The following is a 27,463-nucleotide window of genomic DNA, read 5'->3' as shown; positions in this document are numbered from 1 at the left end:
CAGAAGCGTATTGAAACAATGCCACAGCGAATGGTGCTGTGATCAAAGCTAAAGGTGCTACAACCAAACGTTGAGCGTGTGGCCTTTGTGTTGTGGTGACTTTTTTTCCCGCAGATTTTTTTTTTTCAGCTACTATTGTGTTGTGTAGGTTGATGGGAGAAATCCAGCGTAAACTAACCCAGCGAGACACAGCGAGAACAACTGGAAACAACAGCTGGGTGAGATTGCCAACCCCTATGCCACTGCGCCGCTGTTCACGAAACATGAAGCGGATTGTCTCCTCGTGTTGCTTCATACCATTAGTGTAACCTTGTGATTGTGCATTACAGATTCCTGATGAAGTCGCCCCGCTCAAAAGCCCAGTCTACAAGTGACATTTGGCCGCGCTTTTTGCATTCATCAGTGACACACAACAGCCTCATCAGCCCGGGCTCTGCTCCAACATACTCCATTAAGGTGCGTGGAATAAGGATGCATTTCCATAAAATATTCTTTGTCAGAAACCCCCCTCTCCTTTCAAAAAAAAAAAAAAAAAAGGGCCAAATTACCCGCGCTCACTAAAACACCGCCGAAAGCAGACAGAAATGACCTCAATTAGGCTGTCTGAGCGCGAGCGGGTTCCGGAGATTTGAGTGGCACGGATAGATCAACACACGCCACTTCGCTCGCATCACCTGGACGAGCACGTCGCATTTGTGAATCAATGAGAGGGGTAACCGCAGGAACAAGGGAACGAATCGGGGAGGGATTCCTGTCTGGATTGGCACGGAGTTTTGAGAAGCAAATGACTTCGATTAGAGCTCGCTGCTGGGGGACTGCATTCTAGGATCCGACTGTCAGAAATGCTAGATATGTAAGTGACCGCACGGAATGGGGATTTTACAAGAGTCTTTTCGGCAATGTTCACTCAGAAGTGGACAATATCACCTATCAGGTTGTAAGAACTAAATATCATTATGGATGATCATAAACTTTTTGGGATTGGTGACAGGCCTACTTAAGTTTACAGTCATGCTTATAATGTTTTTGATATGAAACACTTACTTGGATGTAGATTTACGGTCTTATGTTTGAATTAAGTGTTTGCCATCTTCCTGTAGGCACTGTGCTGTTGCTGAATGTTGCTACAATCCATTCTTCATGGTCGGTTCTTACACTAAAAGGTTTTAACACCAATAAACAAAACAGATCTCTTTGGCTTTCTCTAATGAAACCCATATTGCACATACGTTTTTGATTGTAATGTTGACTTTCATGCAACACTAATGTTTTTTTTATTGCTGGCATTAGGGACTGTATTGCGTGTAACTTGCGAAATTTGGCCTCAAAAGTTGCATTTTTTTTTTTTTCAGTGATACATTTAAGTTCACTTTTAAACCTCGTCTTCTTAACACATCACACAGCAAAGGTTGCAAACATCGCCCACCAAGGCAATTATTTAGAGTAGCTGGGCGGGCTTGTTGGACAGGGGGTTAGACCCACTTCCAACTGACCCACACCCTGGCTTTTTAATGCACAACACAAGATAGGGCACACGTCATAATCAAATATTATTGTTAACATATTAACAATATGTTGTGAATGTACACACAGTTGCTGTGGAGATGGTAATGACAACAAGTTAGTAACAAGATAAAATATGTAAAAGAAAAATGTAATTCCTACATAATAATGTTAATAATGATGATTCTATTGAATCTATTGAATAATAGATTGACAAATATATAAACATAATGTTAACTAATAATTACTATAATAAAAATAATAATAATATTAATACTTGAAAGTGGTGAGTAATAAAAACAGATGACTGGTCTTGTCAGTTTTGATTGGTATTTGCAAACATCATGTGTATAAGCTTACTAAATAACCAACTTACTGCTTACAAACTGACTTTTGATTTTGTTATACTTGATCAATATAGAAAATATTCCCGCATTTCTGCTTATACTACGGCCTTGTAGTAGTTGCAGGATGCTGTGTTAATGTCATCCTTCACAACATAATGCCTTATGGAAGCATGACTTAATACAGGTCATGCTGCCAAACAATGTACAGTAATCTTTAGGCTTGTAACACTATACGTTTAATGTGGAATGCTACACGCTCTTACCATGGCAAATGCTGCAAAATTGTAAGGTCTGTATTACTGACTGTGTGCTTGAAAGTCTTATTGTAATAGGAAAATGTAACTCATAAACAGGTAGGTGATTGTGTGTACCTGGGTATGAAAATGGTATACTTGAACATTGTATATTTTTATGGTAACTTTATCAATGTAATGTTAATTGTTGTAAATGCAGTTGTTATTAGTTGAGTTCCCAATGGGAATACAAATGTGAACTGCACGCGTACTGAGAGTATAGAACATAGGGGTAGGCACACATAAGTTCAGCTTCAGTCTATTCTTTTTTGTGACTTCTGTAACTAACATGAACGTAAACAGCTCAAATAAACTAAACTACATTTTATTCAAAGAAAAAACTATGTTATCAATAAACGTGTGCCCATTAGAGAAGATGCCATAAGATTTTCTTTTTTGAATATTTGCACATTCAAACATAGTGTCTGGGCTGCACAATATGAGAAAAAAATTGCAATATTCAATAATATTTCTGAAAATTACACACCAATCTTAGTTACAGTATATATTTCAATAAAGTAAGTTCTGTTAAATATCCTTTTTTTTAAACCAAAACTAGGCTTAAAAAAATACTAAACCAGGACCAGTCAATGAGAAAAAAACACTACTAAAGTTTACAATATGTTGTTGTTTTGGCTTTGTTAGCAGAAAAAGTGTAACTCTCACTCAGATGGAAGAGCTCAGTGATTCTGCCACATATCGTGGTTAAAGAAACTACACTGAAGTGACTGTAATATTGCGCTCTTCCCTATCACAGTGAGAACGTTATAGATGACCAGCCCCGAATGTTTATTTCCTAATCACTGAGATAACAGGGAAATTTAGCGCGTACATTCCCCCCCCAAGCTGCTGATCTATTTACAATCACTGAGTGGCTGCTTTGTTTCATGCTGTTCATTTTATGGCTTCATTACTGCAATCACAAAGCGGCGGACACCTCTGCAGCCTATATAACCATAAATCACACGCTGAGATAATGGCAGTTGACGGTTGGGGCTGTTATTAGCTTTTACTACTACTGAAGTACAGGCATAGTAACACTGGTACATGCCGTGACGAGGAGGAACTGCCGCTGCTCCTCTTTCATAAAGGATAAAAAGGACTATCATAAAGAATATAGAGAGGTGTAATTTATATCCGGGAAACGAAACCATTTCTTATTGACAGGTCTGTTAATAATTATGATGACCACACATACAGTGCATCAAAGATAATAATCGCTTTTGAGTGAAGGATGTTAAAAGTTACTTCCCTTATTGACACAGCTGCTACCAAACTATAGAGCTGGCATGAGCGGATGACGCGCCGTCTCTTTATTGTGCCACACACCCACTAATGACAGCTCTGGTAGTAGTGGTTGGTAATTCTGCCCCGGCGTGGATGGGACGAGCCGGGTTGAGTCACGTACCATGGGCTCACCCTCACCCCCCCCCCCCCCCCCCCCCCCCCCCCCCCCCCCCCCCCCTTGTTCCAACAGATGTCCCGCTCAGGCACGGGGATGTCCTATAGGAAACAGGGTACAAAATGGTTGCCATGGAAAAGTTTGTGGATAAGTTACTGCATCCCTTAGGATGCCTTTGGATTTGAATAGGTCGGCATGTAAGAAAATGGCGGAGGGAGTGGGGAGAGATGCTTGTCTAACCACTGTGCCACTTTGCAGCACTTTATGAAGCAATGGGGATTATAATAAACTGATGTTGGAAAGACGCCTTACTTGTTTTGGTCTTAATCTGTGTTGATTCTTGGAAATATTATGTTTTTATGATCCTGTGTGTTACTTTGCACAAAACCAGAATTGAAAAGTTGCGTCGAAGTTATATTTTTCCACTTTGTATTGAATTACAAAAAGAATGTGCCCATTTGAAAACTTCCCGAATGTGACACATTTCTCACACACCAATGTTATACTTTTTTGTATGCACAATGAGGAGAAGAATTCCAAAACTTATGCTATTTTATTTGACTATTCAAGCAGGTTTTTTTGTGCATCTTTTGTTTTGTGTGACTCAATGCAATTTGGCCTTCAAATCCCAACTGAAGTGGAGCGTATGCGTGCGTAAAACAGTCGCACGCGGACACCGTTTTTTGGGCACGCTAAAAAATCCCTCCACGCCTCTTGCGCCTTGATGGACAAAGTGAATGTGTACTTTCTACTCTCGCGTACTCTAATCCCCGTGTTCCTGCGCAGTGTGTCACATCCCCACAGCGAGGGGGGGGAGAGGAGATGGGGAGGGGAGGAATAAAGGAGGGAGAGAAGGGGAAGGAGAGAGGGAGAGAGAGAGAGCCCGAGTCCGCCTAATTCACGCGCACATGTGCCTGCCTGTTCCTCCGTTGACAGGGCCAGGGGGAGGGGCACATGATAAATTGCCTTCCACCGGGGACCTCCGCGCGCACAGCCACCATGATGTGGGTAAAAATGGAAATTGCTCCCTTTCACCGTCATTACATCAGTTTAGGACGCGTGTGGGCCCTCCGCACACCACGAGGGGAGTTTGTTTCATTTGACTAACTGCTGGGCCGTGGACAAGGGGACGGCGTATATACCTGAGGAGATGTTTCAAATAAATAAAGAGCAGCGGGCGAGCGAGCGCAGCTGGGTCAACAGAGCGGCCATAAGAATCCGCTGTTGTTGTGCGCAAAAAAAAAAAAAAAAAAAAGTCCAGTTCAGGGTCAGTTTGATTGGATCATTTAATATAAGCCCGTGTGACTCCAATCATCTGTAAATGAGAATTATAAAGCCTATTCAATATCTGATTTGTAAAGCCCGTGGGTGAATGACAAATTGCCAAGTGTGTGTTTGTTGTTGAAATGAAAATAAAATGTATTACAATTACCAAAGAAACGCGTTTTGGATTATTGTATTTGTGGATTTTGCAAATGTGAAGTCGATACATGGTGTGGGTGTGTGTTGCCTGCGTTTTCCCCTCACACTCTTACGTTTACAACTCAAAAATGAGTTCAATACACAGACCCTAATTTTACTATTGCATCTAACACCCTCTTAAAGTTGACTAATAATTGATCAAAGGCGTGTACGATATTAAAATTGTATGTGTGCGAACGAGCTCTACTATAGCGGGGTGTGAAAACCTATAGGCCTGTTTAAAATACGCACTGAAATTATTATAGCCTAATACCGGAAATCATTATTTTATTGAAGGCCAGACTGTTTGATAAATCCGTTTTATTTTTTATTTTATTTTCAATTGACATTTAACTTCATAATTTATTAAGACATGATGTTCTCCCTCTGCAGTTTTCGCTCTGTGAAATTAAACACAAATCATCGCTTCTGTAAAATACTGTAACCAGCTGATTATGACGCATTATTTTTACGTCAATTTCACAGCTGTAGTGTGCGTGCAAAAGCGCACTACACTCTCAAACCAAGGATGGTTTATAACAATTCATCACTAAACACGTGAGCTCTGCTTCATAAACAGCGTTTCATTCTTTGGCATTTTCCAGGGGAAATTAAATGCTGCAGGTTAATGTGGACCTGAAAATAATTTTACACAAACTAATTAATTCAAAAGGCCAATTTATATGTAAGTGCTGAATAATTTAAAATAAAATTCAGGGTGAATTATGTATACTCGTGAGAAAATGAGGCACACTGAAGTATGGAACAGAATTGTTTGTTATTTTTCCAGAATACATACAAAAAAATACCAATTCTCTTTCCAATGTGTACACCTGAAAAATAACAGCAATTTAAAATGTGGACAATTTGAATTTTAAGAAACAAACATGCATGTAAATTATTTTCTTTTTCCATGAGACATTAAATAAGAACAAATACAATCATAGCAATTTCAAATGAACATCGAAATGATGACCCTATTGAATTAGTATCTAATGTGTGTGTTTGACGTTACCATAGAGTTCAGCTCAACATAATGCACTTTGAATTGCTCAATATGATCCATTTGCAGCTATTCGCTTGCTTTAAGCCGACATATAAATAAATACACGAAGTCCACGGATCCTGTCCTGTTCAGCGCAGTTCATATAAAAGTCTTTATATTTGCATCTGATATAAACTTTGTTTCTCACTGGTAGCCCAGCGCAGACGCTGTGGTCAATCTCTGGCCGTACAGTGCATATGGGGAATAGTAGGGGCCAGTGGCCGCGGGCACGGGCACAGGCGCACCGGTGGGCAGGGGACTTTTGGAGTAGGGGTGATACCGGCTGCTCAGTCCTAGCGCGTGGTGTGGGCTCCTCAGAGCCAGAGTCCCGGGGCTGCCAGGCGCCCCAGACGGAGGCATGTGCATGTGACAGGCCATGGCCGCTGCTGCAGCGCTGGCCAAGGATGAGGAGCCGGGATAGCCGGACATGAGCTTCTCGGCCCCGGTGAAGGCGGTGTGAGTCCGTAGGTGGCTCAGTAGCTCCTCGGAGCTGGAAAAGCGCTTGTCACACGGTCCGTTTGCCGAAACCCAGTTACACACATGAGGGAGGGGATCATTGGGCAGCATGAAGCCGTATGGATAAAGAGGGTGTCCGCTAAAAGAGGGCGCTGAAGAGTGGACGCCGTGCATGGGGTGTGTGGGGTACATGAGGGGATAGCTGGACTTGAGGGCGTTTGCGGCTGCAGCTGCGGCTGCAGATTCGTGCGTGCACGAAGCGCCGGCTGCGCCCGCCAAGTGGCTGGCACAGTGATAGCTGAGACAGTACGGGTCTCTACAGAGACTGGCCGACATGATGGTGGGTGGGGAGGCACCGGCCAACGGGCTGGAGCCGGCCTTACTGCAGCCCAGAGAGCTCGCAAGCTGCGCGTTCACCAGGCTGCCTCCGTGGGGCAGGAAATGCTGAGGGTAGCCCGCGTAGGCCCCAGCGAGGCTCCCCGGATATGTCATGCCAGCAGGGGGCAAGGGGAAAACGGTCTGTCCAGGTTTGTAGGGAGAAACAGGGGCCACAAGTCCTGACCCGAGAACAGACGCAGAGGAAACAGAAGTAACAGAGGGGGACTCCGAGCAGGACGTGTTTTTAGTGCCAGGCGTTGTCTCCTGGTGCTGGTTCACCTCTACGTTTATTCCACCACAACTTACGCTTATCCGACTGTGACTCGTGGTGCCAGAGCTGTCCGTAGTGCCATTTTTATTAGAATCAGAATCTTTCTTGTCGTCCCTGTCCCCGCACTTGCCCTCATTCGGCATGGGGGAAGCTGAAGTGCTGGAGTTGGGGCTGCCTGTCCGTGGCGTAAACGGCTGGCAGGTGGCGCTCGGCACTCGGAAACCAGACTTCTCTCCTCCCGAGACGCCAGAGGACGAGTCCTTCTTATCGGTAGGCTTAGAGTATGGTTTGAAACTAGATTTGTCATCCACACCGATGTCGCTGAGTTTCAAAGGGCCAGATTTAGATTCCTTCTCACTAGATCCATTTGATGAGGATAATTTAGAGGAGGGCGGCGGGTCCGGTTTGCCGATCTGAGAGCATGTCTGCGCCAGAAGTGCCAGCGGACTTTTCTTGGCATCTAACTGTAAAAGAAAATGTAAAAAGTCACTAAATGGCACGTACGGGACCAACAACTCTCGCTGGTCCTATAAACAGTTTACAAACACATACACAATTTACATTTGCTATTTAACGCTCACCAAATCTATACAAATATATCATAATTTAATTGACAAACTATTTTTTCCGCACATTTCACTTCTAAAGTCTTAAAACACATAGCCTACTATTACCCGAGGAATTCACGAGTTGAATTTCTTTTTGGGGTATTTTCCACTACACACTGAGAGAGTAAAGCAAAAAGTACAAAATATTGACCGTACCTCGATGGGGCTGACTGGGGTGGAAGGCAAAGGCTGCAGATACTCCGGGTGCAAAATGTGTCCCGAACGTGCGGTAAGCATTTTCAAAACCTTGATGGGAAGCCGGTTCGCTTGCCGTATGGGATCAGTCGGAGGTGCGGAGTGGAGAAAGGGCTTGTTGGTGCTCGCTGAGCAGCTATTCCGCGAACTGCTGCGTTCCCAGGCTACACAAATATCACTATTTTTCAGAATAGACGCCGATGGGGATGTGTTCATGTCCCACTAGTCAGGAAATTAGACGGTGACGCATTTGCCAGATTCATCAAGAAAGCCAAAATGGATCGAGCCTCTCTCTCGGGGAAAAAGCGTCAAAATGCTGTAAAAACAAGTAATCCTAGTGGTGAAGGAGCGAGGCGCGCAGCTGGGAGACCGTGTGAGTCGACCGCAGATCCGTGCTGCGTCTGCACCATGAGCGCTGCTTCGCAAGTGCGTCTGTCTGTAGCTCCTTGCTCTATACTCCCGAAGACTGAACTGCTCGAAATGTTCACTTCAAAAGCAGCTGAATTAGTCCGAGATTAAAGCCTTTGCCGCCTTCCAATCAAATGGGACCCTGAGGTGATTGGAGGGTCAAGGGGATGTGACGTTCTCCTCTTTGTAAGCGCCTCTATTTTGACAGCTCGGGGGAGGAGATATGCGCAAATACCATGGTTGCGGGGAACGCTCACACGTTTTTCACAGTGGAGGTCGGGCGTCCCATTCCCCACACAGTGAACTAGCGTTTTGCCTTTTTGTTAACTGCGACAATAACTGTGTTTGGTTTATCTTTCCCCTCCACAAAACATTGGGCATTCCAGGAAGACGCCTGAAACTGTAATACACTTTTCATTCACTCTATTACAGACGTAGCCTATAGTTGTTTGAAATTAAAAAACGAGAGCGGTAAGTATTTTTATTTTATTTTTCAGTTTAACTCAACTATTCTCCCCTGGATGAAAGCAAACCATTCATGCGCCATACGTGCGTTTTTACGCATGGCCACGTTGTGGCACTTTTTGCCCGTCAAACCTCAGACTAACCACTTCGGCTTGAATTCCCTAAACAGACAAGCGTTGACAGGAATAGACCAATGTAGTGATGGAGGGATGCGAATGTCACATGTTTTCAGTATAATATACACCGCCCTTCTATTTCTGTCTCCACCCCTCCGTCAAGTGTCAATTCTGCTCCACCGCAATCAATCAGTTATTTGTCAGACGCTGTCAATCCGTGGCTTGATTTATGTCAGCCATTGTGGCTGATTACATGCCAGTGTGACTGTGGGAAGAACAAATGGGAAGAGAGAGGTTCGGCAGGAGACAAAGTTTTAAAGAAATACATCTAAGTTAAGATTTGAGAGCTGGATCGACCATTCTTTCAGCGAATATGATGCAATATGGCCATGACTTTTGAGAATATTATCTGAGATCTTTGGCAGCGACTTTATGTTTTCTATCTCTTCATCAAACACCTGGAGGTGACAGGACGCATGATGAAACTTTAATAACTTGCAGATTGTGGCGCTTACATTTTAAGTGCAAGAAAGTGCTCAAATACTTGCTGTAATCTGCTGATTACCACATTAGAAAAAGCTTCGGTTGAAGTGAAGACAAAAAAGAAGCACTTCACCAAGTAAATGTTTCTTTATTAAACAAGTTATCGTTTAAATATTAAGATCTAATACTGTATGTTATTGTCTGCATTTACACTAATTTGAGTGACAATTTGGGACGACAGAGTAACAACACGGTCAATGCAAACAGGACCGTGTCCATTTAGCCTAAACGCGTCTGTTCAAACCTGTCATCTGCCTCAGGCATGTCATCAGTGTCATCAGGACAGGAATAACAAAGACCAGCACAAAAAGAACTCCAGACATTTTATATCCATGTCAGCTCGATTTTATTTACATACAATGAAAATGATTTATTTCCTTTAGGAGCCAGCAAAGCGCACTGAGCGAAAGAAAGGAAGAGGAATGGGGTGTCAGGCCGTGGAGAAAAGAAGTTGAAAATGCCTTGAACTATTCACCGCTGAGATGGCTAATCAGTATTGAGGCTCCGGGGCAATCGGGCAGCTTTTCAATGCGGTTTTCCTTTCATCTCAATCGGGATGGAGGCGCTCAATTAAAAGCCTATCAGTTTGTAAGTAAATCAACGCCTATCAAAGTTGTCACATCAAACAAAACGATTATTATTGCTACCCGCCTCTGCCATTAATCTCTTTCTGTGGTAATCGGTTTGACAGGTCAAGTTGGAGAGCAAGAAAACCTGGAGTGGACAGCTGCCATGTAAGAAATAAAATAAAAACACAGACTAGATTAAGAAACGGTGGGCAAAACTGTGCGTAAAGTGCATTTCTTTGACGCACTAATAAATAGACTTATTTTTGGGCAAAAATATTTTTACATGACCAAACGAATAAAATTACAAGTAACTGTATTTATGTTATTTATATATTATGATCTTTATTTAGGATAGAGTATAACATTTTATAAAGCTGCTGCTGCTTCTAAGGGCCAGCATTTAGGTGTGTGACTGCAAAAAGAAAAAGTCTAAAATGTACGCCGCTATGTCTCCAACTGCTCTCACCGTTTTGTCTGGCAGTAAAAAGGAGAACAATATGCAAAGATGTGTGATTGATAACAGGCTTGCTGTTTTGTGCAAGGCCTGTCAGTCCGTGACACAATATGTGAGTTATTAGGGCAAAGAAGGGCAACCATAAATTTTCACTGTCAGGCGAAAACCCTCTTTATTGTCCGTATGACGAATGGGCTCCTGCAGCAGACACCAAAATGCTCGGCATTCCCCTTAAATGGGAACACAATTTTGCAACCATAATTCATGATATTTAAATAGAAAGTTTTAATATCGCCATATTTTATAACCATGACATGTTTATGAATCACCCCTTGCATGCAAATACAACTATTTACATCTCGTGAGCGAATGCTGGAAAAGATTTTAGAGAGTTATATACGGGTCTGAGAATGTGAGAACAAAATTACCTCCTAACTTGTTTAGCATCTGCCTAAAATATATAGCATCTGCTAGATATAAATATGAAAAAACAGACTACAAAAGACAAGGCAGTTATATTTTTTATTAAACTTTTGTGTTGTTTAGTTACAATTTTGCAAAGTTCAATAGCAGTTCGAAATGACTTTAAAACTTCAATCTTAACTTTCGCACATTCGGCACAGTGCGTAATTGTAGGAAATAAATAAATAAAAGAAAGCATTTAGTCAGTGCGATGATTAAAAAATAATAAACGCATGCACAGGGTTAGATCTGTCTGCAAAAAAAAAAAAGTCCAAGCAGGAAAGACAGGTTTGCAGCAAAGTCCGTGGACCAACATTACCTTGCGTCACTGCATAGTAAAAGCTCCAGCGCGCTTTTTACATTCAGCGCGTAAAAAAAAAAACAGAAGGAAAAAAATAAGAAAACAATGGGAAGCTTGAAAATCAGCTCCTAGATAAATCGTGTTTTAGTATTTCATTAAATGCATGTGCAGGACCGCAAGGAACACTGCAGACTGAAGCCATGCGCCCGTCTCTTCCCTGCTCGTCTCTCTCTCTCCTCTCTTTTGGGGCGAGCGAGCGAACTGTTCCGCGAGGAGGCGGGAAGGATCCGGTGACGTCACGCAACCAGGAAGCGCCTCAGTATCATGTGTGAAGATTATTATAGATCCATGGTGAAGACCATGGTGAGGACTCAGGAGCGCAACTTCTAATCACATACAGAATACGGACCCAAAAAAGACAAATTAGTAGATAAAGCATGGTAAAGGGTAAACATGTTCTTTCCAAATTTTGTCTGGTTTTTGAGATATTATTCAACCAGAAAGCAGTAGGAGCTCCACGTCTACAGAGTTGCCAGGTCCTATGGCTAAAGTGTGGAAATGAACATAAAGGAACTCTATAGCTTACTCCTGACACAAACACCACCATGTCTTGACTCAAGTCTTAATTCGTGCTAGTGCAGGCCCAAAGCTCAAGTTCAAAACCACATTGCCATCCTAAAACAATAGCTGTTTATCGGTTTCCTTCAAAGCATTTGAATAGGTTGCATTTCTATTTCAGTTGGAGGGCAGGTGCCAAAGCAACTCTATGGGTGAGAAACAGTTTTTGATAGAAATTTCCAGAAAGAAAATGTCAAAATATTTTCCCTGATCATTAGTTGATAGTGATTGGATTCACAAACCTGTCACATTATTCGAATGCCTGAAAGTCCTTTCTACAGGCCAACATCACGCACATGTTTCTGAATATTGTCACCACTTTTGGACGCCTTTATGAGGGAATAATTAGACCATAGTTCATATGTGCTGGAAGAGATGACTTTGAACGTTATGACAGTTTTTGTTTCCCGTGAATTGGCCCAGGAATAACTGAGAAACTAGCAATAATCTAAGACTAGAAATCTGCATTTTGACAGTTACCATACTTAAACCATGGGATTTTCAGCTGCTCCACTTCAATATTAAACTATGGGTTCTTTAGAATGTTGTGATGTCACATGACTTCTGTGATACGATAAAGGAGCCAAACATGTAAAATGAGCCAATCATGTCAACGTTTGTAGACCTATTTGTAGTCAGTCTGTTGCCAATGTGCTTTTAGTGTTTATGAATGATGAATGGCTTCTTTATTACATAGCCTAATCTGACCTCCTGATCTTTAGAACTATAGTTTAAGGGTCTATAAAAGTCAATAGAAGTTTCAAAGTATATTATATAGGCTATATTTATATATGTGAAAAAAAAGCTCATTGCATTTCATCCAATTGTTTATATCGAATACCGATAAACAATAGGGACTTTTTCTGTGACTTTCTGGAATTTACTAACTATTATGGAAGACGATACAGTTCTTTTTTTTTTTTAAACTATTGTTTTTCAAAACTGTTGCAAATTTAGCAAAATAGGGTCTTGCTAGGCTACTACTTGCATATAACCTAGCAAGAAGCATAAAGGGCGCGTGCATTTGGCAGGATGCGCAGGTGGCATTAATGGCATGCAGAAGCGCGCGAGTGAGAAATGGCCGTGATCAAGTTAGCCCACTTTTAGACGGAACGTGTGAGTAGTTTTAATAACTTTAAGTTGTTCTCATGTTACGTTTTTAGAATGTTTGTCAGGAATAGTTTAAGGCATTTGTGCTGAGAGAAAGGGCGTGAAAATGCGTGTAAATCAGAAGAGCACGAGCAATTGTGACTATGCTATTTCAAATCACATGGTAGGCCTATACAACACTGCCAAATGTTTTATTTCGTTTGTGTATATTGGGGAATATCTAATATTTTTTTGTCTGAATAAACCCGGAGGGAAGTCTGATCCCTCTGTGTCAGGAGACAAGTCACCAGCATTTTCATCAACAACACTTGCCCACGTGCTTCCGCATAACAGGAGAGTCAGCTGACAGGAGGCGGCACGCGGAAACGGTGACGGCAGTAGCTACTATACTTTACATCTGTATAAAGTTGCCGGGAAAGACATCCAACACGCACATTTGTATGCGGAACTCGCACAAAAGGTTGGACTGATAACGCCAGAGTTGGTCGGAAAGAGAGCAGCGGGTTGTCATTCTTCAGGGGAGCTTATGGCAGGCAGCATTGCGCTCAACGGGACACAAGTAAGTTACAACAACGCAGATAAAGTGGTGCTGGATTTGACCCCACGCATGCATCTTTCAGTACGCAATATAACTTCAGCTTTTAGTATTTTTGCGCTAAAATGTGACAAAAAACCCGGTATTTTCCCCCCCAAGCATCATGCATGTCATGTGACGCGCTGACGCATGACTTTCAATCTCGTTGTTCCTCCTACAACTTCAAGCTGGAATGGGCTGTTTTGTATTAGCATTATCAGCTGTATGGAAACGAGTGCCCATGATTTTGTCATCTTTTAAGATCATCTTCATCTCTTCATCTCTGCTGTAGACATTATTGATGAAAACTGCATGGTACTTCAATGTCACACTCACAGATGGAGGACAGGATATTGACAAACGCACAGGCTAAACTTTTACATTTACAGTATATCACTTACTGGCAGTGATGCAGAACCACAAGATTTATTCAGCCAAACTGCCAGATCAACATAACAATAGCTTCACAACCTCCATCCCAATGAAGCCAACTGTTATACATGTGCAATGCAGGCTTATGACAATATAATACCTAATTGTTTATCTTCTTCTTTTGTGTTTTTTTTTTTAGATATCCTACATCGGTAATGACTGCAAAGAAATTCCGGAGTACATCGGGAAGGCTTATGGACACTTTGCGAAACGACTGGATCTCAGCTTCAACCAGCTCAGGTAAGCTGTTTGGCCAGTTTACATGTTTCCGTACAAGTAGAATAAACCCATGTCACTGTGTCCTTTTGCAAGACGCTTTACCCACTTTGCCTCCATTGTTTAGTGATTTGAGTGCCTTATGTAGATGTTTATTTAACATTTTAAATAACTCACATTTTGTTTCATTCCACACTCTGCAGTCACTATGACGTAATTACACAATGCAATATGGCGATAATGGAAAAAAATAGACTGAACATTTTTCAAAATTATTATTTTTCAGTTATTAGATGTTTTACAATAACAGCTTCAGTAAGGCTGAATTTAATCAGCTTATACTGTAGTTGTACTTTCTCAAATATTTTATATTATTTTGGTGGCTATGATATTATAAGTAATCATATATTTGTAGTAAGTAACATTTTTGTATTTTGCAATAATAGATTAACCCTAAACGTGATATCTGCTTGGGTAACCGAAGGAGTAGCTTCATTGATACCTCCCTTAATGCGACCTGACTGTCTTGACAGATATAGGTATAATTGAATGTGGCCTTGTTCTGTAGGTGGTCAAAGTGTCTCGAGGACTTGAAAGAGCTGAATGAGTGTATGGGCCAGGCTGGTGTCACACTGAGGCCTGGATAAAAGGTGTGATCGATAAATGTGACATGCTAATTCGGGGCAAATAGAAGAAAAAGATTCCCATGTCAGGACATAAAGGAACACCTCGTGGCAGCTGCTTCAGAGGGGGCTGCCATTTCACCAGCAGGACGAGCACACTTGATCTGGCAAGTAAAAGGGGAGAGATGATGGTTTTAAGGTGCTTTTGTTTCTGAAGCCCTTTCCAGGATTGTCAGGCCATGGAGCCGTCTCAATAGACGCCCAGGTGTTTTTTTGGATGAAAATTGTCATCTGGAGGCAGGTGTCTGAGCTGGAGATGTGAAGCCCTCAGCTTCCTGATTTACACTTGACACATTGCAAAATCCTGCACACAATGCCCTGGACTGTGAAACACAGGGATGTGACTGAGAAGTTGTAGAACAAAATAGTCATTTCAAATGTTTTGGCTTGTAATAATTTAGATAGTATTATAATATCTTCTTCAATTAACAATATATTTTAGACAGTGCAGTGATTCTTGTATTTATTAAGCAGTTCTCTCCAATGCTCCCGTACATGTTTAACTTGATTTTAAAACCATAAATTGCAGACGTAATCGCAATGCTTGTCAGGAAACTCCCATTGTTGTGATGATTGATTAGTTTTTGGTTGGGTTCACATGTTGTACGGTAACATGGGGGGCAGTAGAGCCAGATCGCAGTGGGAATATCTTCAGCTTTATGGAGGCTGACTCAAACAGACCTTATGCGTGTTGGTTTTGTGAAGATCAAGGCCGCCATTATGTTTCTCGCCCTTGAACTTGTCACATTAAGGACTTGATGTTGACAATCAAATATTTATAAGTCCGATATTACTAATTCATAACTCATTTTCTCTTCGGTTAATCTCACACGTCAGATATCATTACCAAACATCAAAGCGCGGTGTGGACAGAGGAGCCGTGAAGAAGGGGTGCTTAAATCGTTAGGGGCTTGTGTCAGCAAGCTATTGATTGGCGCTGTTGCTGGTGGGGAAATAGTCAGTTCTCCTACACAGACGGATAACAATATGGATGTTGTCTGCACGTTGTCTAAAAGACGGACATGAAAGAGATGCAGTACGTGGTTCAGTCGGGCGCAAATATGAAAGAACTGCTGTAATAGGAGGTCAGTGGAATAGTGTTTCTCTCTACTCTAGATCTAAATCATAAAAGTACCTTCAATCCCTGACAGAGAGGAACTGTTTGTTTTGAGCACTTGTATCCAGGTCCGGTCAATGTTAGTTCTACTCCTCCTTTAGTGTGCCCACATCATCATTTGAACACTTTTACACCTACCAAACAGCTGTACTTACACCACAGTGACCTGGCAGCCTGGTCATGCACACTACACATCTACTCCCCCCTGACACTCTTCTCATAAAGCTCCTTTCCTGTGCTGTCTGGAGATGCTTATGTGACAGTGTTGGGAGGTCAGCAGAGGGTGAAGCTGAAATTTAATAAGAAGCTCTACATGTTATATTGTTATGCGCTAGCCAAGGCATAGCTAACCCCCCAGCGTTTTGATCCCTGCAAGAATGCACCTTATAGACCACGGATAAACCACACAGTCCCGGTTTGAAGAAGTCAGAGGCGAAGAGCCGTAGCTACTGTATATTTGAAGCTGCTAACGTGAGAATTTGTTTGCTCGCTCCACTTATCTGCTTTTAATTTAAATTGAGGTGGAAGATCTATCTACATCAGCAATAATGAATAAGGTTCCCTGCCCTCTTTGTCATCATATATTGTTTTCACTATAAAGTAGTTTTAAATGGTTTTCAACGTAGCCTAATCTGTAATCCATCTAAGAATGTGGTTTTTTTTGCCATCAATGACCTATTTATTGTGGACTGTGTATTCCGTCCATGATGCTGTTTGTCTCAAATCAACAAGACGAACACATCGCCCGGCTTTACAGCGGCTAATATGTGCATTTCTGTCAGCTAGCTTGACAAAATGTATCCTCCGCCCTGACAACAAGTCGCAATGAGAAGGAGGGCAGCGGCTCTACTGTCTCTCTTGTATATGTCTTTCTGCACACGTTTGCCTCGGTGTTTGTTTGGACCTAACAGTGAGTGGCTGGGCAGGTAATGGCAGGATGAAATTATGGTAGCAGCCTGTCACAGCCCCAGCTCTGCCTCCTAGTGTCAGCCTGTCTCATCAGTGTGTGTTTGCACGAGTGTGGCTCTCAGGGATGATGCTGTAGTCCACTTTCAGGTCAGGTGTGAGCGCGCTGTAGTGAAGGGCTATGAGCTTTGTTGACACCGTTCCCCCCGTGTCTGGGGTTGTGCTACAGTCGGCCTCAGATACATGCAGCGTTAGCACAACACATGGACACCAGAGGATACAAGAGGAACTCAGGACAGAGAAGTGATCCGGTGCCTGTTCCTGAGCAGTTGTCCTGGTCAAATGTAGAGGGCGAAAAGGCAGATACAAATCAGGGTGTTGCTTTGTTATGTGGAAACTAAATGTTCAAAAATATATTTAAATCTAGGTTGGTTTATAATAAGATAACGCAACAATACTGAGTACCAGTTCCAAATTGTAAACCAGCATAGGGAGTACTGTTGCTGGCCTTTAGTATTCCAGACAATAGTCTGCTGCCTTTATTTATGTGTATGACAGTGCGTGTCTGAGGGGTCTCCGTGCACCCGGGCTATGTTAGTGATGGCAGGCGTTTTGCATTTTAATGACAAATCAAGTATGCTAACTCGCATTTTAAAAGGAAAGTGCTCTAAATGTCGCCTGGCTGTCAAAATGAGATGTAAGTAGTCTGATGAAAAGAGAACAAAGAAGACAAAGTAGGGAGGCCTGGTACACTGAGAAATGAAATAAAACCTTGTGTAGCCTGTCAGCTGTGTCGTTTTATATTCATATCTAAAGAACATTATAGTATTACTGTGCCGCTCAGCCCTCACTCATCTGTCTTTCTTAATTCGTCACAGGCGCCGCGCTATCTTTCAAGTCCCTGTGTGTCAACACAGGAAGAGGCCTGCTAATTGACAAATGAGTGTCACCGACATCAAGTAGTGCTTCTGTAGCCGGGCGAGGTAGGCTGAGGTGTTTGATGTGCAGGAGGCTGAGGGTGGAGGGCCCAGTAAGAGGCATTCAGACTGGGCCTAGAATGGGAAGTGACAACGGGAAGAGAGCCTGTCATTGTCTCGCCTAAGTGTTCAATCTGCTGAGATGCTGCTATGCAGATAAAGTGTCAGTTAGGAGGAGCCTGTAAAACACGCGCACTAGGAAGTCTTCAAATCACTTAACTGGACCTAAAGGTGTGTGTGTGCGCGGTAATGGCATAGGCTCTCTGTTATGTTTAGGAAATATATCTCATATCCCATCTATCAGGCTTGTTTAGGTCTGTGGACTAACCTCATTTATCTTATGGAAATGAAGTATGCAGCATTTGCTTGTGTAGGTTCAGACCATAGAAAAGAATGAGGACATGCATATGTTTTCAATGAAGTATGGCTTTTGAGAAAGTGATGTACAAACATCTGACACATGGTGTTTTCTTTAATAGATTACTTGTCTTATTTTCCCCTGAGAAAATGGAATCTCCATTTTATGTAGTTTTTGCATATTCAGGTTTTTGATTTCGATTTGTCTTTGCTAACTTTGTGATTTGTGACACAATAGAAAATAGACAAGAAGATGGAAAATATAATATCCTTACATTTGTTTATTTTTGAATTGCAAGTTATAGTTTTTTGTGTCTCCATTTAGCGTCTTTAAATGGTAAAGCAGAGTCTGAAAGGACATCACCTCGAGACAGCTGTGCAGGCATTCAGTGAACTTTGGGTTTCTAGTGCCTTTCCCTTGACTGAAATATGGAGCATAAGTTACTATCTGTGTTAAACACAACAAAAGCTCAGTGATGGCGGAAGAAGAATCTGTTTGGACTCTGGACATTCCTCAGTCCTGGGCCGTCTCATGGCCTCGCTTTGTGAATGGAATGGAACATCTTTATGTTCCTTTTGTTCACATTATATATACTGGCCAGTGTTGCCATTCCTTTTATGACTGCGTCCCATTTTTTATTGTATATCCCGAGATGGATGGCGTGCCACTGACATGGAGATTTACAGGCCTTCAGCTGGCAGTGCAGAGCTTTAGAAGGTCCTGCTGACATGTAGCCAGCGCGTTGGAGGAGGAGAATAAAAGCTGACATTTTATTGGCTCCCAGAGAAAGTGAGTGAGTGGGGAAGAGAGAGGAGATGGGGGCAGAAGAAGGGCCGGGGAAAGAAGAAAGAGAAGATTTTGTTTCCCTACTTTATATTTTTCAGCAGCTGTCGCACGAAGCCGCTTAAAGGGAGGGATTTATTAGGTATTATTTAGAAAGTTGTCAGTGGGAACGACTACAGCTATGATTTCAATTATCACCCACTAAGTATAACTTCATTCACAGCCTTGCCAGCCATAATGAGCCGCCCTGACATCATTTTTCAAAAACTCGATACTATGCTATTTTAATATTTCATGTTGACCACCGATTTAATTTTCCTCCCCGGTGCTTGGCATGTGGCGAGGTCTCACTCCCTCATGCACAGTCGGATAGTCAAAGCTATTGAGTTCAAAGCAGTCCCAGGGATATATTTTTTCCATTGACAGAAATCCAATTAGTTTTAGTACACCGTCTGGCTGAATAAAAAGGGCCTTAAAACCTACAATATGTTTCCTTAGCATTTTAGCAGAGTGCAGCGCTAGTGATGGATCTTTATGATTGGACCTTATGGGGCCCAAGTGGACACCGTGCATTCTCTGTTTTGGCGAGAGCAAAAACAAACTGCCTGTATGTCTCGCTCATTTTGACGGGCACATCAAAGTCTTGTGATATTGCGTAAACATCTTACAGTAAGATGTTGACTCTCGTGCATATTAAAACACTCGTTAACATCTAATACATCTAATACACAAATTCTGCTGAAAAAAGCAAGTCAGATGTATAATTTATCAGTGACATGTTTAGTAAGTAGACGATTTGGGGAGAGCTAATGTGCGCTCTGGTTTCTGACACCAGGGTGTGCATTTTTAAGTGCGCTTTTAAAAGGAGGATGATTAGGACTGGCGTTTAGCTGTCTATAACAAGGCCGCTACTTGAAGCTGATGACAGGGAGAAAAAGAAATTCTGATTCTTTCCCTAGACTTGTCGACAGCTTTCAAATCTGTAACGCATGCAAAGTCATTTAGGAATCTCGCCAGCGATTAGGATCACTCCATACCAGCGCTTTATGGGGAAAAAGACGACGAGGGCGCAGACTTATGTTTGAGCTACAACCTGTGTCTCTTTTAGTCCATAATTCAAGCTGTGTTTATGTTCAGCCCATCTCCCAGATTTATGATGTAAGCAACTGGAAGGCATGGAACATATTAGAAAGAGAGGGGCAGCCATACTTCTGCTTCCCCTGGCTCGGTCCCCTGATGGAAGAAAAAGGGGGAAAAAAAGGTTTGGAGTCTGTTTTGGAAGAGGAACAAAGGCACCTCCTCTGGTATGGTCTGGGCAGTTTTGGTTGCTTCATGGCTTTCAATCACCCACAGTCTTTCCTAAAAGACCCAAGGGTGCAAAGTGAAGACAGATACCAGTGTATGGATGCCAGAGTTCAGAGATGATTGCAGTGTGCAGTGCTCTGGGGTTTCAAAGCTACATGATAAATAATGTCAAGGAAATAATAAATCCTCCAAAACTCGAAAAAAAGGCATTTACTTTAGATATTTTTTTCTAAATAAATCAGCCCAGTAACGGTCACTATCCTGAAATGTTCCTGCGTGTGATCTGCGGAAGCTGCAGTTCTGTCTGTCCCTTCGCTCTCTGCTAAAGTGCTTAAACCAGCCACTGGTCAAGACAGCTGTGCCACATTCTCATCACAGCTGCATCTCATTTCCTGTTTCTATTTGAGATAAACATATACTCACATCTCACAGCCTTCGCAGCATGTCTCCCATAGCTGCCATTCTGAAAGGGCTCATTCTGTCTAGACGGGAAGCTGAGGCCTTTGTCATTTTGTCACTTACATTTCTGCTCAGTTTGAACTAACAAGCATATGAGAGGTTATACCATGACACAATAATATTTCAGATCTTGCACATACATTTTCCTAGTTTCCCTGGTTTGACATTTATGAAATGTTTGTAACCATAAGGTTCATAAGGACCATGAGCAGGTTCATCTTTGGAATTATCCCTATTCAGTGTCACTTATGATTGAGAGCAACTGCCCCAATAGCTGTGTGAATTGCCTTATATTTCAGGCCTTGGGACCTTCAGCAGTTAGATCATTCAGTAATGATCATAAAGACTGCCTTTATCTCACTCATTAGAACAAAAATTACTTTGGTTATAAAAACAAAACTTATTTCACACATAACAGAAACCCTTGAAAATCAGAAACTATTCTCGGAAAACATAAACTTCGATTATTCAAAATAAATGCAACATCTTGGCGTGAAATCCTGTCGTTTGGACTTAAAGTTTTGTCGTTTTGTTAGTTAATCACCCAAAGAAAGTTTTGAGAGCTGTTGTTAGGAGTGACTTGTGAAATAAATTGCAAACGGTGCTTTTAAAGGCTGCATCTGACATCCATCAGCATGGAAATATGTTTTAATGGTCCGGCAGGCTGCAAGACATCACTGGCTGTTGCCTCACTTTTGCACCCAGGGACGAATGGAGATAAGAAACAGCGACAGCGTGTTTCATGTCTACGCTCCTGACATGTTTGAGCCGCAAAACTACAAGGAGCTATAGATATAGGATCTGCATAGCTGGATATTGGTGGGTGATTATACAAACAACAGGGAGAAGAATGCAGCGATGTTCTCTGGCTGTCCAGGCGTTTGGTGATGTTTAAGAGCAACTCCCCAGCGATAAGCGTTAGATAGCTTTTTGTACCGGGGGCGCACTGGAGCTCTTTATTTTCTCCACTGTCTGGATGCCGGGCCCCTGGGTGCTCCAAAGCTCACTACATGTCTGCACTCAGACGTTAGAAAACACCAAACAGAGGCAGAGGAAGAAGAATGGAGAAGGGATAAAGGAGAGGGAGATGGTAGGAGGGCAGGCAGGCAATCCTCCCCGGGCTTCAGTGCTGTGTGTGTGCATACAGGCAGAGCAGGCGGAGGGGCCCAACAGGGTCTGCAGACAGTGATCTGAGGGCCGCTGGAGTGTCAGCCAGATCAAAGCGCACAAACACAAGCGCAAATCCCTGCACCTACTCCAGGCCTATGGCAGCCTCAGTGGCTCATGAAGCAGGGAGGGGTGAGGGTGGACAGTGCAGCGGACAAGATGAGACGTTTTATTCTTTTCTGTTCTGGAAAGAGAGACACTTTCAGAAAAACAAAAAAAGGCAATGCCTAATGTGTGTATAGTGTTTTCCACATCGATATCAAAGTTGCCAATACTACCAAACTCTAAAAAGTCCTTTATTTAAATACTTTTTACATACCAAGGGTTTGAGTCATTTCTATTCTCTTATGCGCCTAACCTGTGTTGGAATTGACAGTAAAGCTAGCTAAAGGAGTCCATGGATGCCATGTTTAGTAATTTATTTTAGGAATCAAACATCATAGCACATTTCAGTGTAGGCTGGATATTTCTTTGACAATATTATCATAATCTTAATATATGCCATTCCTCCAGATAAGTGACAGACACATCCACGGCAGTTGTTTTAAGGCGAGCCAGACAGCCCGTCAGTCAACACGCCCCTCCCATGCTGCGATGGCGGAGCGAGCGTATCCTTCCACAGAGCCGAGTGTTTAAATTAATTATTAGTTTTATAGAGAACCCCGAGGCCCTGCACAGGCAGCTAATCCCTGCAGAGGGCTAATCCGACCCCGCGTTACAGAAAATCAATGTTGGTCTTTGGTGTTGGCATGCCATCAGGGCACGGGGACACATGTCAGACAGCCCTCCTGATTTTTTTATGAGGTGCTTGTTTTTGAAGTGGGAGAGCTGGTGCAGGATGCTTGAGGTACCCAGAATTGAAAAGAATATCCGGAAGCCAAAAAAGGAGCCCCACATCACCATAGTTCTCAAGGGGTGATGGTGATGCAAGTGTGCGGGTTTTATGCATTTTGACAACAGAGAATGTATACAGCCAGGGCAAGAGGTCAGCCAGTTTTCAAGTGCATGAAGTTGAGTTTTTGTCCAACTTGATAAACCTAAATTAAATGTTTTTGGAGCTTTGAAGATTACCTGTATTTTCCAAAGGCCTGAGTAAAGCATAATAACGGACCTTCGAGGAGCGTGGCTTGTCACTGACCTTATGGCCTGTGTTGACGGACGTGTGTAGCGCGCGGTTGTCCAACGCTCCTAAAGGATTTGCAGGGATTTTGCCGGCAATGGTTTGCTTCAGATAAACTAGTCTCTGTCTGTCATCCTCATCACATTCCGCCGTTTGACACAGATCAACGCCTGTTCACGCCGAATGACTAATGATTTTATGAGCGCGATGTTTTGGAAGAGTTGTTTCAAAAGTGTCAGCCCTCCTACTTTTAGTAATAAATCCTTTCACAGCGCACAACAAGAATATTTAATTTTCCAGGCGGGCTGTTTCTAGTGATCAGGGTGATATTATGTCAGACTTGATACACTGTCAAAACTAAAGACACCTTGGATTTCCTTTTACCTAGTCACCAGTTAATACCGTTCAATCAGAAAATGTGAATATTTCTCATTTTTCCGTCTGCTTCCATATTGGGGAGTGTCTGTCAGTAATTGAAGCCGAGAAGTAGAGGCGATGTGACGTGACCCAGTCCCCTACTTCTTTGCACCTCTCATTCTGCCCATTAGTTTTGGATTACCCACACTCTCTTCTCTCTCACTCAGACTGGCAGCTGAAGATAATAGCTTTCATAATGTGTGGAGATTCATTCCAGGCCGTTCGGTGTTCAGGCCTTACGAGAGAACAAAAATGTCGAGCCCGCTGAGCCTATTCATTTTCTGTATTTGGGAGATTAATGAGAACAGCGCTGTCTCGAGCCTTTTGTGACAGGCTTCAAAGTGTCTGTGTGCAGGACTGCTGTCTGCCACCGAGCGCCGTTCACGCCGCTGCCACCGGCATCTCCCGGTGACACTTCATTAGGAGTCTGGCGCGCGGTCTGGACTGTGCCCCACTACTACTTCATTATTTTACTGAGGCAATGAGTCAATCAGCTTCTCCCAAAGTCTCGCCTGACTCTGCCTTGGCCTGGACAAGTTTTGGCTTTGAACTGGGGCCGCAGTAGCTCAGGTCCCACCTGTTTATATTCTGTGTTCTTGGGCAAGACACTTCACCTGCCTTATTCCAGTGTTACATTGGGGTGAATGGGCGAGTGGTTTCTTGTTGGAAAAAAGATTTTAAGTGCCCAATAGAGGCGTCAATGTGTTATATATAAATTAAGCCAATTTCATGCCCAAAGTGTCATTTATTTATTTATTTGGTTGGGACAGAGCAGGTTAATGAACATACATGGGTCTCATGCATGTAAACACGCCACACTGGATTGTAGCCTTGGGATAATTTCCATCAGTCGTCCCCCATACGCACTCTCATTCATCCTGGTCTATTGTACATGTATTTAGTGTTAGGGGAAACTGGAGTACCTGGAGGAAACCTACACAGACACGGGGAGAACATGTAAACTCCACACAGAAAAGCCCTGTCCAGGGGGGAATCGAACCCGGGACCTTCTAGCTATGAAGCACGAGCACCAACCGCTGTGCTACGTGCTGCCCGTCATGATAATTACCTGTCTGTTCCGTGTTCAATTTTGTGGTACTGATTGTTACCTTGAAAAAATGTAGGAATTTGCCATGACTTTTTGTGCTTTAAGATGTTTGTTTTCAAATCTTGAAAACAAGAAGTGAATGATATAAAAGTTAGTTGTCGTTCCGGTGGGTCTCTGCCGTACATGCCGTTGATTAAAGGTTTCACAGAGAGACATTTCTTTGCTTTATAGCTCTGTGTGCCAGCTTGGCAGCAGCACTAGCATTTAAATGCCCATTAACAAGCTTTTAACTGTCAGGATCCGCTGAAATATGGATATTTGCTTTCCTGGCTGATTCTGCCCCCAAAATTATAGCATGTGTTGCTTCTCATATGTTGCAGTTGGCACGCTGTGTGTCTTTCTCGAGCCGAGGAGTTTGCCAACGATGCCTGATTAGGAGTGCAAGGGGAGATTAATAGATGTTTGTTGCTCTCATTTGTTATCACTCTTTTAGTGCGCTGACTGACTCCAGTTTGTGATAAAGTGAGGAAAGGCTGTGCATTTCCTGAACGTGACAGTATCGTGGTTCTCGTCAGCCCGGCTCCTTGTCTGCGCGCTGTCTCCTCTGACAGTCTGCTGCCTATAGTCCTGTGCAATCTCAGCCGCAGAGTGAAGGTGTTTGGATGTGCATTTTAATCCTGGCCTGTGTAATGTTTGCCCCCTGACAATCTGGGCCAGACATCATTTTAATGGTATGTACAGTGATAAAGCCAATAAAGTGTCAGGATGATTGATAATCCGAGCATTACGGCGATATGACTTTCCAGTTCTCCTCTGCGCTCCGATGATGGTTCCCAAATCGAATTCCTCGTGTGTGCGCGCATGTAGATGAACACACACAGACTGGAAGTGTTAAACCTTAGGTGCGAGCAAATCTGGTTAGCTTCTGCGGAATCGCTTTTTACTCCTTATGCAATACATTACTCCCAAAATAACAAACTCTATCTCCTGAATGCATTATCTGTGAACTTGTGTCGTCTCCGCTGTGTTTGTGTCTGAAAAATATGGATTTGGGAAGGAACAATTATAAGGAGCATTTCCATATTCCTGGTGTTAAATAAATTAGATGAAGTCGTGCTTTCTTTGGGCTGTCAGACTATGTGAATACATTAGCCATGCCTCGGAGGCGTGTGTGCTTCATATCAGGAGCGGAGTGGAGAGGAAGATGATGGCGCTTCGTATCTCTGACTTGTGAACTTGTCTAAACAGAGGGAGACGTTGACACACCGCAGATGCGAAGGGGAATGATGCTCTCGAGTTGCTCTTTATTAGGATAACTTTACTCATACAGATTTCTGACTTCAGTTTCAAACAGGGCTGCGAATGATATAGGTACTGTAGCTCCTCTTTAAACAACAAAATGTGATCGTACGTACAAAAGCTAGATCTTAGACATTGCAGTGGACTGAATTTTGATTTTAAAAACAAACATTGCAAAACTAATCACCCTTGCAATATCAGTAAAATGAAAATTAGATCGTTCAGCCCTAGTTTTTCTTCCTAAACGGTTTTGATTGTATTGATTTATTGCTTGATGTTTGCAAAGAAATCGCGATGTGTTTCAGATTGACACCACATGTACGTGAGCCTGCGTGCGCTCAGCGTCTCTGCGGACCTATGAAACAGCAGCTTTTATCTGGAGCAGACCTGCCTCTCTCTGGCAGTCATAGAGCGCTCTTTGTTTTATGTAAATGGTGATTGATGACACGTCTGGCACAGCCTGCAGTTTTTGACAAAAAGTATTGATGGCTGCTCTCAGTGAAGTGTTAGTCCAGGTGACAGAGCAATCCATTTTAAGATGAATGAGAGAGAGAGACAAACCGAGCGAGTGAGTGAGTGAGATAGAGATCATCCGGCCGATCAGACGTCTGACTGGAGGATCCAGGCTCACATTTACATGCTGTCAAACTAACACAGAAGACTTTTACTCAAGTCACATTTGCTGAGGCTGGAAAATACAATAAAAGTTATAAAACTGGGCAATGGAAACAACTTGATACCAAAAACTGGTATGAAAATAATACTTGCTTAGTTCAGATGCTTGGTGAGGCCCGAGAGAACTACACAAAGTTACTTAATTGTTGCAGCTCCAATTATAATTCTTTTTTTTTTCCTCTCTAAATGCTAAAAAAGTTCAGATTCCGGTTCCATAAACCAAGTACATTAAAAATAGAATGGTACCTACTATTGAAACATAAACTGAAAACTGGGTCATTCTGCACATGATTAGTCAACATAGACAAGTAGTGGTTATATGAAGGCACTTTCTCTTTGTTATTGATTGGCTTTAAACAGCAGGGAATAAAATCGTCCAAATACGCAGTACCTGTCTGTGTTCAGGCCCATAGGAGCATGTGACTCAGAGCATTCTGCCCCTGGATTTGTTTGAGTTGGATAATGGAGCCCTGATCAACAAGGGCTAGTCCATTGAATTCACTCCATCTCGTCTCTTGACTTTGGCAAGATAAATGTAGATTTACATTTGCTCTGCCCACGTTCGACTCACACAAATGGGGCCTGTATCAAAAGAGAAGTTTACTTTGGGATGGATGTGGTCATCAGTCATGTAGAGAGTGCGGCTTGTATAGATCACTAAGCTCAAGCTTAAAGCCACACTGCGGAACATTCCAGGTTAAATGTCACGAGAGCAACTAAACTGTCATAAAGCTGTAATACCTAAACAAACATGCCAGTGACACCAAACATGTTCCTAAAGCTCAGCTAGACATCAGGAATATAGTTTCTTCAGTGGTTATTTACAAACAGCATTTGTTCTCCTCCAAACTCCAAAGCAGGTGCTGTTACGGCCATAGAATTGGACACTAAATGCCATGTGATGATATTTCTGATGAAATTG

The 27,463-nt window shown here is 42.6% G+C and overlaps 2 protein-coding genes and 1 long non-coding RNA gene across 3 annotated transcripts in view; 2 read left to right on the top strand and 1 right to left on the bottom strand.

Moving 5' to 3' along the window:
• Positions 1-5,825: 5,825 nt before the first annotated feature.
• Positions 5,826-8,511, bottom strand: znf503 (zinc finger protein 503). Its single transcript, XM_079559521.1, has 2 exons — positions 7,921-8,511; positions 5,826-7,620 (listed from the first exon to the last, which is right to left on the bottom strand). Exons 1-2 carry the CDS (start codon positions 8,173-8,175, stop codon positions 6,196-6,198), a joined length of 1,680 nt encoding a protein of 559 aa, XP_079415647.1. The 5' UTR covers positions 8,176-8,511; the 3' UTR covers positions 5,826-6,195.
• A 1,399-nt stretch (positions 8,512-9,910) lies between these two features.
• Positions 9,911-11,606, top strand: LOC306965253. Its single transcript, XR_013793017.1, has 3 exons — positions 9,911-10,079; positions 10,183-10,225; positions 11,449-11,606. It is a non-coding gene; the product is annotated as an uncharacterized lncRNA (long non-coding RNA).
• Positions 11,607-13,348: 1,742 nt separating this feature from the next.
• The window catches only part of lrmda (leucine rich melanocyte differentiation associated), a 246,246-nt gene continuing 232,131 nt past the window's right edge, over positions 13,349-27,463 (top strand). The window contains exons 1-2 of the mRNA XM_079559998.1: positions 13,349-13,564; positions 14,151-14,251. Coding sequence (XP_079416124.1) covers positions 13,532-13,564; positions 14,151-14,251 — 134 coding nt within the window. The 5' untranslated portion in view covers positions 13,349-13,531. The remainder of the gene's footprint in view (positions 13,565-14,150; positions 14,252-27,463) is intronic.

The sequence above is a fragment of the Gobius niger genome, assembly GCF_951799975.1.
Source record: "Gobius niger genome assembly, chromosome: 7".
Taxonomy (NCBI): domain Eukaryota; kingdom Metazoa; phylum Chordata; class Actinopteri; order Gobiiformes; family Gobiidae; genus Gobius; species Gobius niger.
Note: the sequence above shows the minus strand (reverse complement) of the source record. Positions and strands in the feature narration are given on the sequence as shown.